This window comes from Toxorhynchites rutilus, chromosome 2, assembly GCF_029784135.1.
Source record: "Toxorhynchites rutilus septentrionalis strain SRP chromosome 2, ASM2978413v1, whole genome shotgun sequence".
Taxonomy (NCBI): Eukaryota; Metazoa; Arthropoda; class Insecta; order Diptera; family Culicidae; genus Toxorhynchites; species Toxorhynchites rutilus.
In genome coordinates, this window is record NC_073745.1 from 168,650,378 (window position 1) to 168,678,248 (window position 27,871).

At 40.1% G+C, this 27,871-nt stretch overlaps 2 protein-coding genes and 1 long non-coding RNA gene across 5 annotated transcripts in view; 2 read left to right on the forward strand and 1 right to left on the reverse strand.

Moving 5' to 3' along the window:
• Positions 1–7,868: 7,868 nt before the first annotated feature.
• On the forward strand, positions 7,869–20,095 carry LOC129764667 (uncharacterized). The gene is made up of 3 exons (XR_008741190.1): positions 7,869–8,844; positions 18,944–19,546; positions 19,720–20,095. It is a non-coding gene; the product is annotated as an uncharacterized LOC129764667 (long non-coding RNA).
• LOC129764660 (uncharacterized) overlaps positions 9,720–27,871 on the reverse strand; it is a 65,467-nt gene continuing 47,315 nt past the window's right edge. For all 3 annotated transcript variants that reach the window (XM_055763975.1, XM_055763977.1, XM_055763976.1), the window contains exon 3: positions 9,720–13,365. In XM_055763975.1, coding sequence (XP_055619950.1) covers positions 11,787–13,013 — 1,227 coding nt within the window. In that variant the 5' untranslated portion in view covers positions 13,014–13,365 and the 3' untranslated portion in view covers positions 9,720–11,786. The remainder of the gene's footprint in view (positions 13,366–27,871) is intronic.
• On the forward strand, positions 23,937–25,275 carry LOC129766357 (uncharacterized). The gene is made up of 2 exons (XM_055766878.1): positions 23,937–24,477; positions 24,551–25,275. The coding sequence occupies exons 1-2, from the start codon at positions 23,937–23,939 to the stop codon at positions 25,273–25,275; spliced, it is 1,266 nt and encodes a 421-aa protein (XP_055622853.1).

The window sequence follows — 27,871 nt, forward strand, 5'->3', positions numbered from 1 at the left end:
ACATTGACTATATCCCTCTCATGTAGTCCACGTGGACATTCTTCCATATATTGTAATTGCAAAAAAGGAAATAACTGCATTGTGCCTATATTCAATTTCAAATTAGTCTTATTATATATTTGGTGTTTTTTTAATGATAAAAAACAATTCAAGAAATGAACTTTTTTTTTGTGAACAAATGAATAGAAATAAAAAAAAACACATATTCGAAAAATGAAGTAGGCAAAAGTTTGAAAGTCTCTTAACTGTACATTATCCAGCTACAGTATCTCAACTTAACTGTTGTTGTCAGCGCAATACAAAACCTTTCATGTGATCGTTGGGAGAATTTTCAGAGGACGTGTTCCATTCCATAAATCGACTAAGACTACACCAGCGCTTTGAAAATATGTGTTATTAACAAATTCCCAGCGACCATTCTGAGGCAAAATTACACTAGACAATTCTCGTCTCAGGCAGTGCGTCTTTCTTTCGATACAACGCAAACTGCTTTACATATTAATCGTGCTATTCTGATTATAATTTTAAATCAAATAACCTTTGAAAAAATAATAATGCAAATGGCCTTTATTAGTAGTAACGGTTTTTTTTATTCTTTGATTCTTTCATTAAAATTGCCCGAAAAGTTATTTGTATTGCGCTTCAGTTTGTTCCAAATTCTATGTAGTACTAGCTGACTCGGCAGACTTCGTCCCGCCCAAAATTGTTTTTTTGTTATCAATACCTTCAAACATCCACGTTTTCTTACTATGAGCGAGTTCACGGGTCCAATCGCAGAACTGTTTATTGATTGATCTTTTCATCGACCCCGTTGAATTTACCTTTCACTATAAAATTCCTAGTATTTCTAACAAAACTCATCATTATAACATCAGATTATTTTCAGACACAATTCTCGTTCAAGATTTTTCAACCACTTACAAATAACATGTTTCTCCCTTACATGGAATAAATGTTTTATACAGAAAATATGATTGGATAAAGACAGCCCTAAATCGGACAATTCCTTCCTCAAGTTCTGCTCTTATCAACACATCCGGCGATCATTTTTTTGGTACAGATAGAAGAAGATATAGGAGTGCGTTTCATCACAATAGAATCCATTTCCAGTTTCGAACTAAGATCAATTTCGCTAGTGCAAACATCAAATGGACTAACAGCACTTGTCACTATGTAATTGTGGAACATATGGAAATTTAATTTTCCGAATTTTCCCATTTTCCTTCAGAGTTTTCCGAAAATTTTTAATTGTCATGTTTGGAGGGGTGTCATGCCATCATAAAAACATTTCTCATACCCAAAAACCCTTACATCCCAAATTGTGCTTGATTAACGGGTGTTAAATAAAAAATGAGAATTTTTTCAATACCTTTCAGTAACTCAAATAAAGAGCGTAAAATTTTCTTTCTCCAAGAAAATTGCTCTTTGGGCTCCCTAGAAACAGAAGGCGTGTTTGGTTTTGCTAGTTTGAATTTAGTCAAAGCAAAGATGGCGTCGAAACAGCACGTGCTCCGCGAACGCATTGTACGGTTCTACGAAACGCATTTCCAGCAAGAAAAAAAGTACACGGTGGCACATTTTAAGGAAGAAAATGTACCTGTCATTACGGTATATCGTATCCTGGGTTCCCTGAACGTAGAGCGGAAGGTCGGAAGTGGTCGTCCGGTGACGATAATGACGAAGCAGAGGAAGACATCGTTAAAGAAGCTGTTTCACAACAAGGACGCAACCAGCCTGCGTGACGCTGGTCGGAAATATGGCTGCTCCCACGTATTGATCCATCGGACCCTCAAGATGGAAGGAATCGTCTGCAGGAAGAAGACGAGGTCGCCGGAGTACACGGAGGAGCAGATTGAGACGGTTAAATCACAGTGTCGGTGGATGACCAAAAAATACCGAGGGACGTCTTTCGTTCTGGACGACGAAAGTTATTTTCCGCTGTCCAAAACGCATATCCTAGGAAATGATAATTACTACTCCAGCGACAAGTCATCCACACCGCCTGAAGTGAAATACAAGTTAAAGCACAAGTTTGAAAAAAAGGTATCATTTCCGACCGGGGCATTTCAAAGCCTTGGTTTAAGCCGAGCGGTCTGGCAATCAACCGACAAATCTATCTGTTAGAAATATAAAAAAGTTTTTCGGGAGCTGAAACGAATACACTTGTAGTCTTGTTGATGGTCGAATATAGAACTGACTTTATTGTCACATTTATCAGTCGGCGCAGGCGTTACCTGCGTTACGAACGGAGTCCAGCTCCGACTACACTGTAACAATGTTTTATATTGAAGGTAGACATAACAATCGTCCCTTTTATTTTTTTTTTTAATCAACCTATTCTAACAATTCAGCATAATTCATATGAACTGACTAATATTTTAATTTTGCAATTCGATATGTCAGCCATTTTGATCGCCACTAAAGGATTTCTGACAATTTCTTTTTGTATAATAATAATAATTCTGTTTTTCGAATGGGCGCTTTGTCCGTTTCGAGCGCCGTAAACTTCCCGGCAAGTCCGCCGTAGAAGCGTTCCTCTTCCTCGAGCCTCTGACCTTTGCCAGATCATCCCGTGAGATTTCCCACTGGATGTCCTCTGAGCCGCTTCCAGCTACACGTTCTTCAACGTTCTTGACCAAAACATCGGTATTCTTGTCCTGTGCACCCGGCTTCATTACGTACGTTTCTAGATTCCTGGTATTTTCTATGATACAATCTAAATTGACTTCGGTGGGCCATTACCTCCACGTTTCCAAGAAGTACCTGGAATGTATTTTTAGAGAATTGCTTTTAAAACAAACTTTTTACCACTGTAATACAGTGGAATTGCAGAAGCATCATCCCTAAACTAGATCAATTTAAATTTTTAGTTCATAGTTCTAACTGTGATGTATTTTCCCTCTGTGAAACATGGCTTTCTTCAGCCGACGAGCTGAATTTCCACGATTTCAACATTATTCGCCTCGATCGAAATGACTCGTTTGGTGGCGTACTATTGGGGATCAAAAAATGTCACTCCTTCTATAGAGTCACTCTCCCATCGAGGACAGGCATTGAAGTTGTCGCTTGCCAGACACAAATCAAAGGCAAAGACTTCTGCATTGCCTCGATATATATTCCTCCAAGAACCATGGTCGGCCGCCATCAGTTTTTTGATATCATCGAGGCATTGCCGGAGCCGCGGCTAATCTTAGGTGACCTCAACTCCCATGGAACAGCATGGGGGTCACACTACGATGACAGCCGTGCCACGTTGATTTATGATCTGTGCGACAACTTCAACATGACAGTTTTAAATACAGGGGAAGCAACTAGGATAGCCAACCCTCCTGCACGGGCAAGTATGCTAGACATATCACTTTGCTCTTCTTCGTTATCCCTGGATTGCACGTGGAAGGTAATCCAAGATCCCCACGGTAGTGATCACCTGCCAATAATTTTATCGATCGCCAATGAATCAGGTTCTCGTGAGTCAGTCGATTTTGCGTATGACCTCACGAAAAATATTGACTGGAGAAAATTTGCAGAAACAATATCTGAAGCACTTGTTTCAATGCATGAACTTCCTCCACTCGAAGAGTATAACTTTATATCGAGTTTGATTTACGAAAGCGCACTTCAAGCTCAAAAGAAACGTGTTCCTGCTACCACTTTCCGACGTCGTCCTCCATCACTTTGGTGGGACAAGGAGTGTTCAAAGGTCTACCTTGAAAAATCATCCGCTTTCAAAAAATTCAGGAAAACTAGATTAGTGGAATGGTTTCGAAAGTACCTAGCTCTAGAAGCCAAACTAAAAGGTCTGATTAAAGCAAAAAAGCGTAGATATTGGCGGAAATTCGTCAATGGTTTGTCAAGGGAGACAGCTATGAGCACTCTTTGGAATACGGCTAGGAGAATGCGTGGCTGGAACCATACAAATGAAAGTGAGGAATACTCTGACCGTTGGATTTTCAAATTTGCAAGAAAGGTTTGTCCCGATTCCGTTCCTGCACAAAACGTCGTACGCGACATTCCGCTCCAATGCGATTATGAGAATTTTTCGATGGTAGAATTCTCAATTGCCCTCCTCTCATGTAACAATTCAGCTCCTGGGTCGGACAAGATTAAATTCAACTTGTTGAAGAATCTTCCCGACTTGGCGAAACAGCGTTTGCTGAACTTGTTCAACAAGTTTCTGGAGCTGAATATTGTCCCGCATGACTGGAGACAAGTGAGAGTGATAGCCATACGAAAACCCAACAAGCCGGCTTGCGATCACAACTCGTATAGGCCGATTGCAATGTTATCCTGTATTCGTAAATTGTTAGAGAAAATGATTCTACTTCGTTTGGACAAGTGGGTTGAAGCGAACAATTTGCTGTCAAATACGCAGTTTGGCTTCCGCCGAGGTAAAGGGACGAACGATTGTCTCGCGCTGCTATCTTCTGAAATCCAAATCGCATTTGCTCGTAAAGAACAAATGGCTTCCGTTTTTCTCGATATCAAAGGGGCATTTGATTCAGTTTCCATGGAAATTCTCTCAGAGAAACTTCATAATCGTGGACTTTCGCCAATTCTGAATAATTTCCTGTACAATTTACTCTCAGAAAAGCACATGTTTTTCAATCATGGCAGCTTGAAATCTTCTCGATACAGTTTTATGGGCCTACCACAAGGCTCCTACCTAAGCCCCCTCTTGTATAGTTTTTACGTCAATGATATGGATGATTGTCTAACTAGAAACTGCACGCTGAGACAACTTGCAGACGATGGAGTTATTTCCATCACCGGTACTAATCCCGCCGTTCTGCAAAAATCCTTGCAAGATACCCTGAACAACCTGTTCACGTGGGCTCTCAAGCTGGGTATCGAATTCTCTACGGAGAAAACCGAAATGGTCGTTTTTTCTAGGAAGTACGAACCCGCCCAATTCCAGCTTCACCTATCCGGCAAAACGATCAAGCACTCGATGTTTTTCAAATACCTTGGAGTATATTTTGACTCTAAATGTACCTGGGGAATACACATTGCGTATTTGAAACAGAAATGCCAGCAAAGAATCATTTTTCTCCAAACAATAACCGGAACATGGTGGGGTGCCCATCCAGGAGACCTCATTCAGTTGTACAAAACAACGATATTATCAGTGTTAGAATATGGCAGTTTTTGCTTCCGATCAGCTGCCAGGATTCATATTCTCAAGCTGGAGAGAATACAATATCGTTGCTTGCGTATAGCAATGGGGTGTTTGCATTCGACACATACGATGAGTCTCGAAGTCTTGGCAGGAGTACCCCCGCTTACTCTTCGATTCACAGAATTATCCTACAGATTTCTCATCCGTTGCAAGATCATGAATCCATTGGTGATTGATAACTTCGAAAATCTACTCCAACTGACTCCTCAGTCAAGTTTTATGTCTTTGTACCATGATTTCCTTACCCATGAAGTGCACCCTTCACCGGGCATCTCCAACCAAGTTTGCTTCCCATACTTTTGCAATTCCTCTGTCAATTTTGATCTGTCCATGCGACAAAAAATCCATGGAATCCCAGATCATCTACGCTCCGATTCTATTCCGCCGATATTTTCGGCAGAATATGGGAAAGTTAGATCTGATAAAATGTTCTTTACTGACGGTTCATTCATAAACGGGTCCACTGGCTTCGGCATCTTCAATGAAAATTCCAGTGCCTCTTTCAAACTCAAAGATCCTTGTTCCGTGTATGTCGCTAAACTGGGTGCGATATACTACGCACTAGGGATCATTGAAACACTGCCCATCGACCATTATTTTATTTTTTCAGACAGTCTCAGCTCAATAGAGGCAATTCGTTCAATGAAAGTTGATAAACGCTCATCTTATTTCCTAACAAGAATAAGACATCTATTGAGTGTTTTGGTCGAAAAATTATTCAAGATTACCTTAGCATGGGTTCCCTCTCATTGCTCGATTCCGGGGAATGAGAAAGCGGACTCGCTAGCTAAGGTGGGCGCTTCAGAAGGCACACTTTTTGAAAGGCAAATTGCCTATAATGAATTTTTTCACATTCCTCGTCAGGACACACTCGTTAGTTGGCAGCGCATGTGGAGTGAAGATCAGTTCGGTCGCTGGTTACACACGATTATTCCTAAGGTTTCGACGAAAGCTTGGTTTAAGGGATTGAATGTAGGTCGTGATTTCATTCGCGTGATATCTCGGCTTATGTCCAATCACTACAACCTAAACGCGCATCTCTATCGCATTGGGCTCGCAGCAAACAATCTTTGTGATTGTGGCGATGGCTACCACGACATCGAGCATGTTGTCTGGTCGTGTATCCGGTTCCATGCTGCTCGCTCTCAGCTCTCTAGAGCACTGAGAGCAAAAGGCAGACAATCGGATATCCCCGTCCGGGATATCTTAGGTAGCCGTGATCCTGATCTTCTGCTTCATCTATACCTGTTCCTCAGAAACGCCGATGTCAACGTTTAATGATGTTTCCTTCGTTGTGTCCCTGTTTCATATCCCTCCTATCCGATCTATAAACTTTTACTTAGTCGCGGCAATACATACACACACTCTTTACAGATACACGGGCCAAAGGTTGTGCAGTCCACTGATCATTCAACAAGAGCCAAAGGTTGTATCGCTCATGACAACTCTACACGAGCTGATGTTTGCGCCGGCTAGTGACCATCCTATCCTGGATTCCTCGAGTCGAGACGACGCACCACGCTAGATATGGGGTACAGACTAGGGGGCGTTGCTGATTAATGGTCAGCTGCATCCCAAAAGGAAGTATCCCGTGTCGGGCACAGGTACAGAGCATTGGAGACAGCAACATCACAATTACGAAAACACTTGTAATACTAACCTCGAGCCAACCGCGAGTAATCGGTTACATATTACTAACATAGTTATAAGGCAAACATTGTCGAAATATTGAACTCCCGGCCCCGTCAGGTTGACGCCATATGAGCCTTAATAAAAATATATATTCTGGATAAAAAAAAAAACTTTTAACCATCTGTTTGGTAAATTATTATGGTAATTTTTATACCACAATGTATCACCTTCCATCAGATTATCTAAATTGTCATTTGACATCTCTTTCTTTGGTTCTGGATTATTATCCATACCGTCATCCTCTGAGGTTTGTGGTAATGACAACTTATGTTTGTAATTATTTCTAGGATTTATTAGATCAAGAATCTTTTTGGTTTAAAATTAAATACATTCTCCGAGGGAAATTGTCCACTATTCGTCACAATATTATTCCTATAATTCATTAAAATTAAATTAATCTGGTCTTCGAAATCCAAATCTATCATATCCGGTTCCAATAAAAACTTTTTCGATACCTCTTTCACCGTCCTTACCAGCCTTTCAGCTTGCCCATTGCTTGATGGGTTGTAAGGAGGACTTTTGAACACCTTTATTCCCTGCCTTTTGAGGAATGAAGAGAAGGTGAAAGAATTGAATGGAGGACCCCCGTCTGATACCAGAACATCCGGTAAGCCAAATCTTGCAAAATAAGCAACCAATTTCTTCAATACCTTTGCACAATCCGTGCCTTTTTTCTTCCAATCAATCTCCAGCCACTTGGAGTATGAATCCACTATTAATAGAAAAGTTTGGTGAGAAAAGTGAAAGAAATCTATGTGAATTCGGCTAAAAGGCTTTGTAGTAGGTGTCCATTGAGACAACAATTTTGTTTTCGGTACTACTGCCATACTACTGCACACTTCGCACCCCGTAACGTAACTTTCAATATCCTTGTTAATCCCAAACCAATATATTTGTCTTCTTGCCAATTGCTTCATTTTAACTATTCCTGCATGATTGGCGTGCAAAAGCTTTAGAATTCCGCTTTGCATTCTTTGTGGAATAACCACCCTGTCTTGATGCAATATGCATCCATCAATTATCTCCAACACATTTTGATTGGCAAAAACGTCCATGTTACGGACCCAATTTAGATAGCAAGGCCGGCCAATAAACAAAATAATGTTATTGAAGCGCAAACGAGCGCATAGAAAATTTATAGCCCAATGAATCACCAGATACGGCCATGTGATTCATCCCTTTTTTATTTTTCTTTTCCTTTTGTATAGCTTCAGACAAGCGGTGCATGACGCACCAGAAAGTAGGGACAAATAAATAAACAAATTTGTGACCCGCACGATCCTCTGAATAGATCGTATTACTCATAGTGTAGCGCAGGCATACAAGATAGGAAATCACGTGTTCATTTGGGACCGTGAGCAGGCAGCATAGACAGATAAGGCGCCTGGAATACACAAAGACAACAAGGCACCAGGCGAAAGATGATTATTGCTGGTAATAAGCCTGGCCTCGCCCATTATCGAATATACGAAGGGCTATAAACAAAAATAACATTTTAGGCCGACGATGAGTAATAAACTTTCTAAATTGTACCCCTCTAGCGAGAGCGACAGAGGTCCGCAGAGATAAGCGGGTAGAAATTACATGTAGGGAAATAGCAGGCAGACAATCGATATGGGCTCGGTTGTCTGAGAAGGAAAGAGAGATCTTTTCTCTCCTTTATAGTTTTAACGCCTAGGAATGAATTCTTGGGTATATATACTCGGGATTCTGGCCTAGGAAGTCAGTTCAATTCCCGTTCAATTTCAGTTCAGTCAAGATTCAATTTAAGTTCAGTTCAAAGTTCAAGCATCAGTTCAAATAAAAACGGAAAGTTCAATCAAGTAAAATAGTTCAAGTTAAAAATATCCGAATCCGAAAACCCACTAAGCGTTGACAACCAGGCGTCACGCATCAGAATCCGGATACCCCCAAATTGGCAACCAGGCGCCACGCACCAGGCCAGAGCTCCTAACAAGGAAGGAGCTCGAGTAAAGGTATAACACACACACACCCAAAATTTCCCCCACCGAAAAGTAGTTGCGAGTTTCACTCGGACGGACCAATCTGGAGCCGTCTGATACTGAAACGTATTCGCGATTACGGGAATTTTGGAAGGGGCATAGCCCGTAAGAGACCAAAACAAGTCCAGGAAAATAGGCTCCCTGGCTTCGTTGCCTTTAATTAAATCCGTGATTCTTAGGCCTCAATTGCCGACATCTAGGGAAATAAGTTCCCTAGATTAATCACGAAGCGCTCGAGAGAGGACGAGCGAAAAGTCTTGCTTTAATTGCAAGCATCTAGGGAGTTCACATTCCCTAGATTTACATTGGTGGCTCCAGAGAGGAAGCCTTAAAACTCACGAACTTCGCGCACTTCGAGGCGGAAAGAATAATTGAACTAACGCACTTCGCGACAAAAGGATTTACTCACGCATCCTCGCGATTGAAAAAAATTGTTGAATTGAACTCCTGTTTGAATTGATTTGCGCCCGTCGGAGTACGGATGAGGTTCGGTCTTGTAAAGACGAACAAGGTGAGGCTGTCATGAGGACACCACCTAAAAGCCAAGAGGCATAATAGCGCATATCTCAGGAAACAGTAGATCGGTCCTGCAAGACGGACAGATCACCAAGGCAACAAATAAACAGTAATTTTGTCCTGCAAGACGGACACATAGCCAGTCAGGCAATAAAATTCCCGGCTTTGAAAAGCGGATAAACGGCGGAGGCACAGGTGCCTCGCCAATATATTACCCTGTCACGTGGACCGGTAAATGATTAATTTTACTATTGGAATCCGAGCTTCGGACTCAATTAAATAAGCGCAGACATCCAGGCGCCTTATCAACAATTAAAGTAAGAATGGCATCCCACAACGAAATTAAAATATTGTCATCCGTTGAACTAGCTCGTTTATCCATCAAATGTCTGAGACTTCTGGATAACGAATGCCAGGCCGAAAAAGTCGCGCTTTATGCTAGATGGAAACAGCATGATGAAGAGTATGCGGCAAGACATGAGCGAGGATGGACGGCCGAAGATGATCAATGGAAAGCTGAGGTGGAGACAGGAGAACACGCAAATCTGAACGAACTTGAAGAGCGAAGTTCGAAATATAAAATTGTAATCGATGAAATAGCAGCAGCTCATGGTAAGCGCTCGAGAGAGGACGAGCGAAAAGTCTTGCTTTAATTGCAAGCATCTAGGGAGTTCACATTCCCTAGATTTACAGTCCATGAAGCGTTTGTCTAACTTTTTCGGCCATCCAACATGCAAAAATGTCATAATTTGTTGTAAATTTTCATCATTATTCGTCTCTTTGGCAATCGTTACAAAATCTATTGGGAAATCTTTACTGAAATTGATACTCTTTATAAACTCTAGGTCAATTTCATTGGGAACCGACTGCTCCAATGGGAATCTCGAACAAAAATCCGCATTGCCCATTTTAGCAGAAGGTCTATATTGAATTTTAAATTCATAAATAGCAAGTTCAAGCACATATCTTTGGAGTCTTGTCACGCATATTGAATTCTTGCCTTCTTTCCCAAAAAATCCTATTAACGGTTTGTGATCAGTATAAACCTTTGTCCATACAAATATTTATGAAATTACTTTATCGTGCAAACTAAAGCTAAAGCTTCTAAATGATGAATTGGATACCTTTTCTGCGCGTCATTTAACGTAAAAGAAGCTGAAGCTAAACTGATAGCTATATGCGCAATTACGCCACCAAGACCATAGTCCGAAGCATCTGACACAACAACAATGTCCTTCCTAGGATCGTAAAATTCTAAAATGTTGGCTGAAATCAATGATTGATTACTATCTTGAAAAGCTTTTTCGCAATTATTGTCCCAAACAAATTTAACATTCTTCATCAACAAGTTATACAAATAATACAACTTGGAAGACATATTAGCCACAAATCTATTGTAATAGTTGATCAGGCCTAAATATGATTTCAACTCATTTATATTTTTAGGTAATTTTGCTTCTTGTATAGTTAAAATTTTATCTGGACTAGGTAATAAACCTTTTGCACTAATAACGTGTCCCAAATATTTCAATTCCGGAACAAAAAATTTGCATTTCTCAAAATTTAGTTTAATATTTTCCTTTGCAAGCCTTTCTAAAACGATTACCAGCTTATTACGACAATCATTCAGGTCTTTACCTGCAATTAAAACATCATCAAGATAGCAATAAACATTGAATATTCCATCCAACACCTGGTCCATAACATGTTGGAAAATTGATGCACTAGAAGAAGCACCCTGTGGTAAACGATTATATATAAATAAGCCTTTAATAGTATTGATAACCATAAATTTTCTTGACCGTTCATTTAAAGCAAGCTGTGTGTACGCTCCTTCAAGGTCCAACGAACAAAATACCTTACAATTTGCCAACTTAGCAAATAAATCGCTAGCCAATGGTAAAGGATATGTGTTCGGTATTAACACTTCATTAATCGACACTTTGCAATCAATAACGAGTCTAATCTGTCCATTTTTCTTCATTACTGCAATCACAGGTGATGCCCACTCGCTGGTTTCTACCGGAGTTATCACATTCTCTTTTTCTAATTTATTTAAGTAGGCTAAAACTTTATCTCTTAACCTATAAGGTACTTCATAGGCCTTTTTGAAAATTGGAATCTCGCTAATTACCACCAAATCCGCTTTAAAACAATTGATCGGTGTCGAAAAATCTTTAATGAACACTTCTGCAAAAATATTTTTAATTTGTGTAACCTCATTATTCAAATTAAGTGTATTTAAGCTGTTCACTTGTTCGTGTAACAAAATTTCATTAGAAAAAAATTGCCTCCATCGAGGAAAGAACACATCGAGCCAATTTCTGCCAAATAAAGGAATAAAACTGTAATCACAGTCTAAAACAATAATTTTCAAGCTATGTTCAATACCATTCAGTTTAACTAACACATTTTTTTTCACCTTCAACTTTTAGTTTATAGCCGTTCACCGCCTGAAGTTGTTTGTTAGAATTATTTAAAGGTTTTCTAAATATATTGTAATATTTATTTTTGCCCATTACTGTCACCGTTGACCCACAATCAACTTCCATTTTAATTATTATATTTTCAATTAAGACATTAATCAAGCAAGGTTCACTAATTTTATTTACGGACCCAATATGCATGCATTCTAATTCACCTGGATTCCACTCCTCGAAGTCGTCGTCACTGTCAGTAGTCGTCATTTTTCCCAACAAGGATATCAGCTGTTGCTCTCCACTCGTTCCTGGTTTAGTCGTATCTACAAACTTCACCGCATCTCTCTTCAAATTTTTCAAAGCGAAACACTTCCTTTTTATGTGCCCGTTGACCCAACAGTGATCACATATCATGTCAGCATAATTATGTTTAAACCTGTAGAAATTATTCCGTCCATTCCCATTGTTGTAATTGTTTCTATTGTTGTACCCATTAATTCTCCGTGAATTGTTGTGTTGAAACTTATTCACACCATTTATGGCATTGTTCCTTTGAGCAAAAGAATCCCTATTCAAATTATTGTTCGTGGGAAAACCCAACCTTTGTTGAATCGGACGTCTAATTTGATTCACTCTTTGTTCGTAAGGATAATAACTTTGCTGTACAAAACGGTTCGAATTATTATTGAATGTATGCTCATTATTCTTTGCTATATTCCATGTTGTAATAAGTTTATCCATTTTTTCTATTATCAAACTTTCTTCCTTCAATAATAATTGCTTCAAGTCCTCATCCCGGAGACCAGCTAGCACTCTGTCTTGAATTGCAACGTTTTTAAATTCACCGAAACCGCAAAATTCCGCCTGAAGCTTTACTGCTTGTACGAAATCTTCAGCCGACTCATCGGGCTGCTGAGCCCTGTGACTAAAGCGAAAGCGATGAACCAAATCTGGTTCTGTTTTATCTAGCTTTTGTTTCAATTTTACGACAATTTCATCGTAGTTAGCCGAATCTAATTCATCCTTTCTATAACATAACTTCAATTGTGAATACACAAATGGACCACAAAGGTTCATAAAATGGGACTTCCGTTTAGCGGCTGACAAGTCATTAGCGTCGAACGTGTACGCCAAACGATCCGCCCAGTCCCCGAACGACGTACCTTTACGATACGGTTCGATTGAAGATGCCATACCTTGGCTCATTTTATAGAAAATTTGAAAAAAAAAATCTTCGGAATATTCGAAGAATTCGTTTATTTGGAAAACACGAGGCAAACAAAATTAAATAAAAAAACTAATTAGCCTCTCACAATAAAAAAAAAAATAATAAGATCAAAATGACTCACCGATACAGCCGTACGACCCTTGCCGACGGAATTATTGAATTTACGAAATTATTCTCCGGAGCCGGATTCTCAGCCGATTGTTCGGATAAATTTCCGAAATAATGATCCACCACTTTTTTCAGGAACAAAGGAATGAAGCCTCGATTCCAGATTCTTCCTTGCAGGAACAAAGAATCCCAATAAGATGGCGGATGGCGTTGTATTCCAGGCTGTGAAACGAAATAAAAGAAAAAAAACTGGAATTAGTACCTTTGTATAGATTCCCACAAAAGGCACTATCTATAAACACTGTTCTTTTTTGTGCTTTGGTATTGTTTTAAATAACTTTTTGACGTAGGACTACGTCTAACCGGAAGATATAGGGGGTGAAATGGAAATCTAGGCACTGAACAAGTAGGAAAAAATGCAAGATTTGGAACGCTTATAACTCGAGCATTTCTCAATAGATCGCAAAGGTTTTTGCATCAATTGATAGAAAATATATCTATGCGTCTATCATAACGAATAACATTTCATTTTTCTTGAGATAAATAATTGAATAATTGTGAAATATCAAGCATTGTCCAAATGCATTATGTGCCTATTTTTGATTGGTCCATTTTGTGCTCCTCAAATCGTACCGACCGAAAAGGGCAACCAGAGCAGCAGCGAAATAGAATGAAGCACGATTGGAAAGGAAAAAGAAAAAAAATTAACGAAACATTGGTCGCTGTCTCACACATGCGTAATTCTCGAGCCAGCCAGTCAGCTTAAAAATCCCCGCTCCGCTGCCGTAACGATCATTCTTTGTGTGGACACCGACTGGACAACATCGTTGCTGGACTGGCTGGACGGCGAGGGATCGAGTGCCTTTCTCAAGGCAAGAGGGCGGAGGTGGTAGCGCTGGAGTAAAGTAGAGTAGAGTTTTCAAAGGGCATTTCTCAAGGCTAGAGACGAATGAACTGCAAAAGTTTAAAGTCTCTATAATACAATACCTTCCTTCCTTCCTTCCGTAACGATCATTCTCATTCAAACCGTACACCACATCAGTTCGCATCACAACACATCAACAAACCAACCCAAGCAGCCATGTCTGGACATGGTAAAGGAGGAAAAGTGAAGGGAAAGGCAAAATCCTGCTCGAACCGTGTTGATCTGGAGTTCCCCGCAAGGGTAGCTAGGCCGAGCGCGTTAGTACCAGTGCACCAGTCTACCTAGCCGGCGTTATATAGTTTCGGCCGCCGAAGTGATCGAGTTAGCTGGCAAAGCTGCTCGCGACGATGAGAAAACCCGAATTCGGAACAGAACACATTCGGTTCGGTGGATATCAAGACAACAGGCAGTTGCAGCGAGTGGCGAGTGGCAAACGTAATCGCAAAACGGCACCAGGTAGCAGAAGAAAAAAGTTTGTTCTTTATGCAAACTGCTTTGGTGGCAAATCCAGAACAAGGCGGCATCGAGGGCGTTCGAAATGGTTTTTTTTTTCAAAACCACGAGTACAAAGTTTTCTAAATTGGAACCATTCCATAAAACAAGGCGTTTTTCAGGGCCATTAAACCTTCCAAAAAAGAGTTTGGGAAATACAGTTCAATGCTTTCTAAAACATTATCCAAAATAATAATAAAACACAAATTGATTTTTTCATAATTTGTTTGCCAGGATCTGATGAGTATGTGAATTTGGCAGTTGTTCTGAGCTTATTGATAGTTGGGGACTTTCCAGATTATTCAATTTTCACCAACTCTTAAATTGTTTCCAGATTAAAAGTACCGTAATTTACAATTAGTTCGACATTTAGCTAATTGGACGGACATGTAATGCGACTTATTTAGTTGGACATTTTTGTAAACATAGAGATCCAAATTATGACCGCACATTGAAAGTCGACACTGTACCACTGTCATCGCAAATGTTCAATTACAGGTTAAAATCGCCTCCAATGCGACACTGAGTGGCGCTTTGGTACGTCGCATTAAATATAATTTACTGTACAACATGTCACAAAGCTGGATGGGAAGAAATTTTCCAACTGTGAAAGCTGTGGCGAGTGGCAAACGCAATCGCTAAACAGAAAGGTTTAGCCGAACAAGATGGGGATATCGAGTGATAACAAAACAATAAACTCTTTAGATTGAAGATAACTTTGTGATCCTGAAAAGGACCCTTTTTAGCCTGCATGTGAATCCAACGAGCGAACAAATCGTAATGAATGTATTTTTTTGCCATCGCTCCCTTTTAACGCTCTTTCGTTCATCTCGTTGGACTCGCCCCTTTGGCTGAGTCAGCCGATTTGTCTCTATCCTGTGAGCGTGTACCCCTAAAGTACAAAATGCGCGAATCCGCTGAAAAATATCTCATTCTCTTTCAAACCGTAAATCAGTGTGGTTGTATGGCATCGTTTCACATCACATCGCATCAACGGATTGGTGCTGGAGCACCAGTATACCTAATAGCGGTTATAGAATTTCGGCCGCCGGAGTGCTCGAGTTGGCTTGCAAAGCTGCTCACGACAATAAGAAAACCGGCCTACAGAACAGAGCACATTCGGTTCGATGGCAACAACTAGTTTCAGCGAGTGGCAAACGCAATCGCAAAACGGCAGCAGGTAGAAGAAGGAAAAAGTTTGTTTATACTGACTGTTTTGGTGGCAAAACCAGCCACCGTAAAACACGGCGCTTTTCAGGGCCATTAAACCTTTCGAAGAAGAGTTATTAAAAGTTTTTCACAATACCAATGCATTCTAAAGTTACATAATATGACATATAATATAAACTGATTTATTTTGTTTATGCTTGTTCTTGAATTTATTGGTTTGGGGTCTTTTAAATTGATCATTCAGTTTTCACAAACCCATGCATGGTTTCCGAATTAAAAGTGGCTTCAAATTACAACACATTGTATGCAGGATGGCATTAACGAATTACGTTACGAACGGAGTCCAGCTCCGACTACACTGTAACAATGTTTTATATTGAAGGTAGACATAACACTATCGAGATGAGTGCCTCGATAAAATCCTACTGCCGTTCCTGAACGAGCATCACGCGGATGGGAAGTACGTCTTCTGGCCAGACAAGGTGTCTTCCCATTACGCCAAGAAGACGCTGGCGTATCTTGAGGAGAAAAAGATGCCATTCGTGCCGAATGATCGTAACCCAACAAACTTGCCCCAGTGCCGCCCAATAGAGGATTTCTTTGGATCACTCAGTGCCCTAGTGTATAAAAACAATTGGAGGGCCAAGGACACGAAGCAACTGACTACAAGAATCCGGAATTATATCCGGAAAATGGACGTAAGTGCCGTACAACGTTCTTGTGAAAGCATCGCGACAAAGTTGCGTCGAATAGCAGACCACGGCCCTTACTCAAACATTCACTGACATTTTTTTGAAGAAAACACTTTATGTTATTAATAATGTTTCGTTTGTATGGCAGCCCCCCTTAGAGAGGGGGGGTGTATTCACCCTAGAAACGTTTCATGCCCCGCAAAACCTTCACATGCTAAATTTGGCTCCATTTGCTTGATTAGTTTTCGAATTATGCAGAAATTTGTATTTCATTTATATGACAACCCACCCTTAGAGAGCGGGATGAGTGTCTAACCACCATAGAAACATTTATTGCATCCTAAAACCTCCACATACCAAATTTGGTTTCGTTTGCTTTATTAATTCTCGAGTAATTCAGAAATTTGTGTTTCATTTGTATGCGTCACTCCTATACTCGCGCATTGGTCTTTCAGACCGAGAAATCAATAATTCGTTCATTTCTCAGAAAATATCTACACTACGACTTTGCGATTCTCTTGAGCTTCGTTATTCGTCGTTCGTCATCGTTTAGCGTATCGCATGTGTTGGTACGAAAGGGAAGTGTGGCACTTTTTTATCACTTTCGGTCTGACACACCGACGCGAATATAGGAGTAACTTTTTTGGACAAGTGCCTTTTTTCATATTCTAGAATATTGTTGAATAAAATGTATAAATTAATGTTAGTGGCGTGGAATATTTATTGAATATAATGCATAAGATTATTACCGGACTATTCTTTTTTGATTTCAGTTCTTTTTGTAACTGGATTGAACGAATCCATATATTAACTATTCGTCGATATATTCGTCGTTAGATTCATACGTTCAAAAGCAAAATATAAATGTTTGACTTTCGTATGGTTATTCGCTAAATATATGTATATATACACTTGTGAAAGAATTTCACTTGTGGAAGAATTGTAAACAGTAAACTATAAACTAATCGGTGGCTTATGGTAATTTTTAACAGTTACAGTTTCGGGGATTTTTTTATAATGGACAATATCGACAAGAATACAAGAAATAGGAAAAGAAGTTCCTAGAAATCCTTTTATATCATCTTTTTATGCCCCATCTAAAAAAGGCATTATATCTTAGTTTCCCAAGAATACAGAGACAAAGAATATTAGAAATATGCAAAGTTTATATTCCAGAACCTTTATCATCTGGTAATTACCTAGAAGGTCGTTATACATTCTTCTCTTCGATAAAAGACCCGAAAAACACGCAACAACTGCATGATATGTAAAAAATATGTTTGTTTCGAGTATGCAGTTATGCTATGTTCTAATTCTTACTCCAATGAAACCACAAACGAATAATACGTTTTTATGTTATTTTATAGCTCTTTATACTTCCATGAATTATATTCAGTTGCTTACTTTTAATTAATAACAGTGAAAAATTCGAATTTCGTTATTTGTGTTGGAGTATCAAAAATTACTCTGTTTTGAGGAGGCTGAATTAGATGACTATTAAAACATAATAAAGACGAAGAAAACATATTTTTTTGAGTTTTTTCATTCAATCATACCCTCTTCTTCAAATAAATGTCAATAAAGCCTGAAAAATACGCAATGGCAACATTACAGAGAAGTTCATTTTTCGGTCTGTGACACCGTGCGTGAGTATACGTGTTATGATTTTGCACGCGAGTACAGGAGGGTTAAGGACTGTTTGCCGTGGTAGTGTATAAAACAGAATGTAGTTAGAATCGTTATTTATTTAGATAGTTTTTTGTTTGTGGGTGTATGTGAGAAGGGTTTTATGGGTGACAACACTGTACTTGCAGTTTTGTGGGTCGTCTTCGTGTTTGGCGCGGGTAGTCTTTGTCGGCCAATAACCTAGTTGATTGTCCCTCGTCAGGGCCTCCTTCTGTGTGACCTTGTGAAACGTCCCCGGGCGAGTCTGTAGGAATGAGCCAACACATAAAGGCCCGTTGGTCGGACTTGACCAACAGGTATCATTAGTACATGTGAAGTCACCATTTTATTTATTGACCTTTGAACTAGTTTTCAATCAATTACCTTTTTTTAACGTGTTTATTTTATATGGATGTCCGTTGTTCCTTCGTTCTATTTTTAAATCTATTATTGTAACTGTATGTTAAGGTAAGATTATTGTTTTAACCAGATTTTACCATACTGACTTAATTTATTCATTTAACAAAATATATTTAAACCTACAACAAATCAACACTTAATGAATAATTTACACATGCAACAATTATCCAGACAAATTTACTTTCACGACGCGCACTACTATTCTCGGGGACAGTCGAAGACAGAAAGAACTGGCACAGTTTAAACCGAGAACAAATAACATGTCGTGGGACCGATCAAACAATTGTCCTATCTAGTTGTTAAGTGGTGTGCGATGACCAACTTCTGGACACATACCTATAAAGTTCACACAACTTGTTTCCTGTTGTTTTTTCACACCCCAAGTGAAGACTGTCATCATGTTCCTCAACCATAATTTTTTCACGTATCTTTTCAGGCACACATACTTTCCAGGCAAACCGGTAATCTAGGAGATCATCAGAGGAGGATACTAATTTTTTTAATGTTCCTTTATAGATTCTGTAGTCTTTAAATTTCTCAGGGTCTTGCTGAATTCTTTGGACCATTTTTGCGAACCACCCTGTATCATCATTGGATGCTGTGAGCTCTTCAACAGCCCTTGATAAAGCATCTGCTACTACATTGTCTGCCCCTTTGCGATGAAAAATTAGCATATCATGACGTTGCAAATCTATGCTCCATCGACATAGTCGTGAAGAAGTGCGCCAGCAACTTTTCATAATATAAGTTAATGCCGAAGCATCAGTGTACACTGTAAATTTAGTTCCTTCAATATAACCCCGGAACTTTTCTACAGATCGGATTACTGCAAGACCAAGATGCTAAACTATAGGTGTTTCGTTCTTGACACTTTCATGACAATACGTGAGACGAGTAGCAAGACGTAGCTTTCTGAATTATTTACTTTTTGTTTGGTTGTGTGGTTCTGGTTTCATATCAACTCGCTGAGGAAAACAACTGAAGGAAGAAATAAACAAGTATATATTCGTGAAAAATAGTGTACTATAGCCCCAATAAGGTATTATATTATTCAATATTTTTGGGGGACCTTGAAGATGTGATGAGCTTGTGGGTGTGATAAAAGTGCCATAAGTCTAAGAAATCTGTTGTCCAACTCCTCCACAGATAATCGTTCATCTCGCGGTTCTCTATCATGCCAAAATTATATTGTGATTTTTTTATTTACTTCAGATGCCGTATTATTGTGCAGTAAAAGGATGTTTTCATAACGAAAAATAGCCCGGACATTGTTTACCACACTTTTCTCCGAGATGGAGATAAAAATCAAGGTATATGCTCACGTCATTTCCATAGCAGCAGCTACGATGACCGACATCAAATGGTACGAGGAAATATAGGATGTTGAATTCCAAAGTTAAACCTTTTTTGTGCCTTATATGAGTTAAGATCCCTACATTCAGCCCGCCGCCAGGTAAACAACAATAGAAGCAACATAGAGCATACTTTCCACGTGGGTACGCATTGAACAAGGACAATGCTAGGAAACAGGGTAAATAAAGGAGATACAGGTAATCCGCCTATGCCGGAAGGGGTAAAGTTTCTAGCCGTGTGAAATAAACTAGTTCTAGTCTAGAGCTCAAACTCTATCATTGTTTCATTGAACCTGAAGTCCTTAACTTATGTATCAGTCATTCCATGTCGAACCGATATAGTGGTTCTCCGATTTTCGTGGAAAGTGGTAGATTTGTTCTTTATTGTAATACAGGGTGGGCCATTTAAAGTGGAAGGATTTGTTTTTTCAATAGCAAAGTAAAGAAGTGGAATTTTAAATTTTTTTTTTTTTGAAATTCATTTTTTTTTTGGTCCAAGGAGATTTTTTCTAACTACTTTTTGATTATGATATCTCGTAAATGACCGCCTCTGGCCTTGACCGCAAAATGTGCCCTTTTTTCGGCATTTTCCATCACTTTGCCCAATGTTTCGGCCGATATGGCAGCAATTTCTTGTCGGATATTGTCTTTCAGCGCAGCCAGGGTCCTTGGTTTACCAGTGTATACCTTGGATTTTAAATATCCCCATAAAAAAAGTCAGGAGGCGTCAAATCAGGTGATAATCGGCCAGTCATAATCGCCGTTTTTCGATATTAATCTTCCGGGGAACATTTCGCGCAATAATTTGGTCGCGGCAGCCGCTGTATGGCATGTAGCGCCGTCCTGTTGGAACCAGTAATTGTCCAATTCATTTTCACGAACAAATGGCAATAAAAAATCGGTTATAATTGTCCGATAACGCTCCCCATTCACGGTTACCGTTGCTCCATTTTCGTTTTCAAAGAAGTACGGGCCGATGACTTTATCGGCATAAATGCCACACCACACAGTAACTTTTCGGTCGTAAAGAGGTTGCGTTTCGATGAATTGAGGGTTTTCAGTAGCATAAAACCGACAATTTTGTTTATTCACTCCTCCATTCAAGTTGAAATGCGCCTCATCAGACATTATGATTTTTTGCCAAAAGCCACGTTCATTTTTGGCCATTTCGCAAAATCAAGCCGACGTGGTAAGTCAGATGGGTTAAGTTGTTGAGCCATTTGAATTTTATACGGAAACATTTTCAAATCAACACGAATTATGCGTCGGAGAGTGGTTCGAGCGATGCCTAACTCTTGCGAACGATGGCAACCTGATGTCGATGGAGTCTCTGCAACACTGGCTCGAACGGCATCAATATTCTCGTCGAAACGTCTTGGTCGTTGTCTGGACAGATGACTGGCATTACCAACACTACCAGACGATATAAATTTGGCATATAATCGACGTATAGTGTTGTCTCCAGGCGATGTTTTAACTTTATTTTTATTTTTCCACGCACGTTTAGTTAACACAATTGAGAAGTTATTTTGAATGTACAGCTGAACAATTTCAGCGCGTTGTTTAGGTGTGTATTGTTCCATGGTTAAAATTGTACTGAAATGACGCTTCCAACGCGGTATGACATTTGTTAATCTGACATATCTGTCAAAAGTTATGGGGTTGCCAGATGCTTCCACTTTAAATGGCCCACCCTGTATATTAGATATACGTTGCAAATCGTGAATATTGTCACCGGATTAAGGGCATTGTAGTGATGTAGAACGTTGAACTTTTGACTAGTCTGAAATCGATCCACCGCCGCAACAATAAGAAATTTCTCACCGTGCAATTTTTCGAAATGACTGGTATACTCATCGGCAGTGCGGAAATACTCTCGACATACAAAGCCGCACCGGATTGTTATGACCGCACACCATCTGAATGGAATAAATTTCCCGACTTCCGACGAGTGGATAGGAACATTGCTACTGGCCGGTCTTCCCGATGAATATCGTCCGATGATAATGGCCCTTGCCTTGCCATTATTGCCACAGATAGTCACGATTGTTAAGTGATATTTCGAAATAATATGTCCAAATATATACCTCTATTCTCGTACATCTGTACACCCCTCGGCATGATGTTCATTCAATAGACAAGTGTTCATCTGAATATTGTCTTGAGCAAGGCGCGTAGAAGTATATCCTAAGGTGGGCCAACTTGCTAAAACCACTCTTAAGCCATCTTGGAAGTCTACTGTGTTTTGTTTGTAAACAAAACACAATAAGCTTGTGCCCAAGCTCGCTCGTGATCAGTCTGTCTCTTTCACGCTTCAAGGAAAAAAATCCCCTTCTGCTTTCTTCCGTACTTTTTTATATACCGCTCCCCTAACCAACTTAGTGACGAAACGGCCTCACCTAGTACCATAGACCCGTCTTGGTCTGTCTTTTCTACGTCACTTTTATTTCCCTTGCGTGTCACCTTTTTCGAGCTCACTTTCCTGTGGATTTCATCAGCAACGGATCGTATCTGTGTAACAGCTATAAAATATCGTTCATTTTTGGTCCTTCGAACCGGATAGGTTCACGGTAAGATAAATTACTTGTTAATTAGTAGCTCTATAGGTAGTGAAACAACATTTTCAAGTTAAACAACACACGGGTCGGCAAATAACGAAAAACGAATTGCTTTAACACATAGCATTTGAATGCAAAAAACTTTCATCAAAATGGCGTCAAACATGCTGAAAAATGGAACGACAATCAGGTCGACGTTCGTTCAATAAGACACATGGGTCTTTTCTGAACAGTTTCGAGATGGAGTTTGGGCCATCGGGGCTAAATCTATCTATATTCTTGCAAATGCGAAATTACTTCAAACATGTGGGTTTGATAAAAACGAAAATTCAAGCCAACGGGGCTAAATCTATCAAAATCATATTTGAGCTCACTGGGAGCAGCGTAGAACTTGTGTGTTCGTGAATATAAAAATCGACATTCGGGTCGGACTTTGATATCAGAGGTTGTCCCAGAAGGAAACGCTCTTTTCCGGAAAGATAAAATGGCGGCTCAAGCAACAAAAAATAAAAGTAATCATTTCATTTGACAGGTTAAATCATGGCGGAAGTCGACGACGTGGAGGTTGTTGTTACGGTTGCGGATGAAGAGGCTTAAATCGGTTAATCGTACAGCGAAAGCACACCTGTACCAGGATAAACAAAATTATTGAAAACATCTCGGCGTTCCAACACGATACTCTGTCGTTGGAAACAAGGCGCGATATGCTCAAGAACTGTTACCAGAATTATGATCAACATCAAACAGCACTGGAACAATTTTTACCCGACGAAGCAAATAACCGAGACGAACTGGAAATCAAATACATATCGGGGCTTAGCGAATTCGAAAGGATCATAAGAAGCAAGAAAACCAGTGACACGGCAACTGCGAGCCATGATACCGTGCGCTTGCCAACTATAAACTTACCGGTCTTTTCGGGATCCGGTGAAAGTTGGTTAGAGTGGTTCGATAAATTTAACGCTCTAATTCATCTGCGCGCCACATTAGCCACAATTCAGAAGTTCGAATACTTGAAACTCTCGTTGCGTGGATCAGCACTGGGATTGATTGACTCACTGCCCACAACGGAAGCAAATTACGAGGTTTGCATATGACATGCTGGTGCGACGCTACAACAACCCTAAGCTACTCATCCGAAAACATACTCGAGATCTGTTCGAACTCAAGGCAGTTGACGTGGAATCAGCCGATGGACTGAGACATCTGTTCGATGGAGCAAGAAAACACATGCTTCTTCTTCTTCTTCAATGGCACTAACGTTCCTAGAGGAACTTCGCCGTCTCAACGTAGTATTACTTGCGTCATTTTTATTAGTACTTAGTTGAGATTTCTATTCCAAATAACACGCCTTGAATGCATTCTGAGTGGCAAGCTCTAGAATACGCGTGATCACAGTGCAAGTCGGAGGAAATTTCTTTGACGAAAAAATCCCCCGACCAGAACGGGAATCGAACCCGAACACCCGGCATGTTAGTTATGACGCTAACCACTCGGCCAAGGGAGCACATGAAAACACATGCCCTTTCTTCAAATTTTGAAACAACCGGTGGAGTCGTGGGATACGATCTTGATTCATCTGATGACCAATAAACTGGACCCAGCCACCCGTCGTGAGTGGGAAGCTGTCTCTTCAGGAACAGTACCTGCATCGTACAGCATGCTGGAAAATTTCGTCACAGACCGCTGTCAAATGCTAGAAGCTATACCTTCGAAGAAAAGATCTTATGTGGAAACCACTATTCCTGCGAAAAGGGTTAAATTGGAAGGACGGACACTGACAGTCACAAAACCATCGCAATTATGCGTAGCTTGCAGAGGGGAACACTTTCTTGGAGGCTGTAATCGGTATCGTGCAAAATCTATCGACGAAAAGCTGAAGATGATCAAGCGTTTCGCACTGTGCTACAATTGCCTCAAGTCAAACCATACTGCAGATAAATGTCGAAGCGGAGGCTACTTCAAATGTGATGGGAAGCATCATACATCCATCCACCGAGAGAAGAAAGAAAGTTTCAATTACAATGACAACCCACCAGATAAACGTCATCAAGAGAAAAGTGAGTAGTTCTTGTAGATTCCGTTTATATTGAGCGATAGACGAATAACTTTGTTTAATAAATATTCATACAGAACAAATAACGCAGACTTATCCATCGACACAAGCATCCATTCTCCCTACTGCTATAGTATTGATTCACAGTCTTGACCGTGCCCCCATATTGGATCGAGTCTTATTAGACTCAGGCTCACAGTTCAACTTCGCTACGAAATCGCTGATGATCCGTTTAGGAGTACCAACTCAGACGACCAAAGTTAACGTGTATGGCTTTGGACAATGCAAACAGCCAGTTCACGAAAGAGGTTGGATTTCTATCGAATCACGCGTGTCCGATTACCATAGGACAATATCAGTGCTAGTATCGGACAATGTAATCGGGAGCATTCCCCCGAAGGATTTGAACACAGATAACTGGAATCTTTCAGACGTAAATTTAGCGGATCCTGATTTCCATTTAAGTAGCCCAGTTAACATACTACTGGGAGTTTCGATCGTATTTGACATCATTCGAAGTGGCAACAAAGACATTGGTGAAGAACTACCTCGTATTCAAAATACGGCACTTGGGTGGATAATTGGCGGTGGTAGGGCATACATAAAGGCAAACACTGAAGTATCAATGGTAATCAGTGAAACCAAGAACAGTTTCGTTCCTATTGAGTGGACTGAAGTGGAATCATTGTGCGAGCAATTGTTCGTAGATACCACCACACGCACAGAAGACGGGCGTTTTATAGTGCGACTGCCAGAAAACCCAACTCTGATCAACTGGGTGATTCTAAAACCTTGGCTCTAGGACAATTCTTGAAGCTAGAAAAAAGGTTTGAAGTGGATCCTTTGCTACATCAACAATATAGCACCTTTATTTCTGAATATTTAGAACTAGGTCACATGTCCAAGGTAAACGAAAAGGACTTAGACGGACTGAATGGCCCTGTGTATTATAGTCCTCATCACCCAGTATTCAGACCTGAGAGCGCTACCACAAAATTAAGGGTAGTTTTCAATGCATCTGCAGCTTCTTCTATCACTGAATGACGTTCTAATGACTGGACCCACGATTCAGCAGGACACCTTCAACATTCTGCTCAGATTCCGGTTTCCCAAATACGTGTTGATTGCGGATCTCGAAAAAATGTTTCGACAAATTCTGGTCCACGAAACAGATTGTCAGTTACAGTACATTCTGTGGCGATTCTCTAGCGAAGAAGCCGTGTCCAAATACCGGCTCAACACAGTAACATATGGTACATGTTCGGCACCATACGTTACAGCGCGATGCTTAAAACAAGTAGCAATTGAATCTAAAGCTAGGTTTCTGCAAACTAGTAGTGTGATTGAAACAGACTTTTATTTGGACGACATGGTGACAGGTCTCGACGATCTAGACGAACCAATTGAACTTAAAGAAGAAATTACAGCGATACTGAACGACGCTAGGTTTAAACTTCACAAATGGAATTCAAACTCATCTGCGTTAGTACCCAATGATAGGAAAAAAGATGAGGTAAAGATTCTAGGTCTACGATGGAACTCTAAGGTGGATGTTTTTGGGTTTCAAAGTGAACTTCAAATGCACACTAAGATCACAAAACGTAACGTGTTGTCAGATATTCAAAAGATCTATGACCCACTCGGAATGCTCAGCCCACTTGTCGTGCATGGTAAGCTTATAATGCAAGATATTTGGTCGCAAAAATTGGACTGGGATGAACCGCTACCAGAGGCGATAGCAGACAAATGGAGATGGTTCTGTGTTCAAATATCGGAAATTCATAATATCGTATTTCCTAGGCGCATAACGACATTGGAACCGAACCATAAAAATATTATTGAACTGCACGGGTTTTCGGATGCGGCTAAAAGAGCATATGGCGCAGCAATTTATGTGAGAACCATTATAGAAAATGGTGCTCAAATTCAACTACTTTGTGCTAAATCACGAGTTACGCCGACAAGTGAGAAAAACACGGATGAAAATACTACAATCCCCAGAATGGAGCTGAGAGCTGCTACACTCTTGGTGCATTTAATGGAGAAGGTCAAAGCAACAGTGCATGTTAAAATTGATTGGGTATACTACTGGACAGACTCTACTGTCACATTGGATTGGATCGCAAGCCCAACGAAGCGACGGCCACAGTTTATAACGAACAGAGTAAATGAAATCAACGCGAGAACCTCAATAAAAGACTGGTACCATGTTAGCTCTGGAGGGAATCCTGCGGACCCTATATCTAGGGGTTCTTCAGTGAAATTGTTGGCCAAAAATTCGTTGTTGTGGTCCGGTCCTGATTTCCTATTAAACTGCAACCAACTATGGAGTCATAGTGAAGTGGTACAGATAGACTGCTTCATAACACGGAATACAGAAAGAATATCGGAACCAGATGACATTGCAAGTCCGATAAGGGATTATACCTTACTCGAGCGCTATTCAAGCATAGGAAAGCTGCAGCGAGTGGTGGCATATTGCTTAAGGTTCAAAAAAAATTGTTTTTCGCGTGACAACAGAAAAATCGGCTCACTGGCAATGATTGAGCTAAAGGATGCTCTGAAACATATCATCAAGATTAGTCAGAAGAAGAAATTCACCTCGGAGATTCAACAACTCACAACAAACAAAAAGCTGAGTAATTCAAGCTCGTTGTTAACGCTGCGACCATTTTTAGATCAAGATGGTATATTACGAGTTGGTTGTCGCATCCAGACAGCTGGTCTGGATTATGATCAACTGCATCCAATCATCCTACCAGCCAATTGCAACTTAACCTTCTTGATTGCTGTCGACAAACATATATCGCATCTCCACATCGGACCTCAATCATTGTTATATACAATAAGATTGAACTACTGGCCGATCCATGGAATAAACTTAGTGAGAAAAGTTGTTCACCGATGTTTAACATGCTTTCGAAATAACCCTCAATCACTTAATCAAGTAATGGGAGAGATCCCAAAAGTTCGATTAACACCAGGTAGACCTTTCCAAACTTGTGGTGTTGACTTTGGCGGGCCATTCACGATCAAGGAAAACTTTATACGAACTCAGAAGACTCTCAAAGTATATGTTGCGCTGTTCATTTGTTTACGTACGCGTGCGGTTCACATAGGACTGGTAAGCAGCTTGTCAAGTCCCGCCTTCATTGCAGCTCTCAGAAGATTCAGCAGCCAACGAGGTCAAGGCTCTACTATTTTCTGCGATAATGCTACCAATTTTGTTGGCTCTAAGAACGAAATTCAACGTTTAACCAAGCAATTTAAAAACCAGATTGAACCTGAAGTGCGAAAATTTTGTGCAGTCGAAGAAATCGAGTGGAAGTTTATCCCACCCAGGTCTCCAAATTTTGGGGGCATCTGGGAAGCCGGCATTAAAAGTGTCAAACATGAGT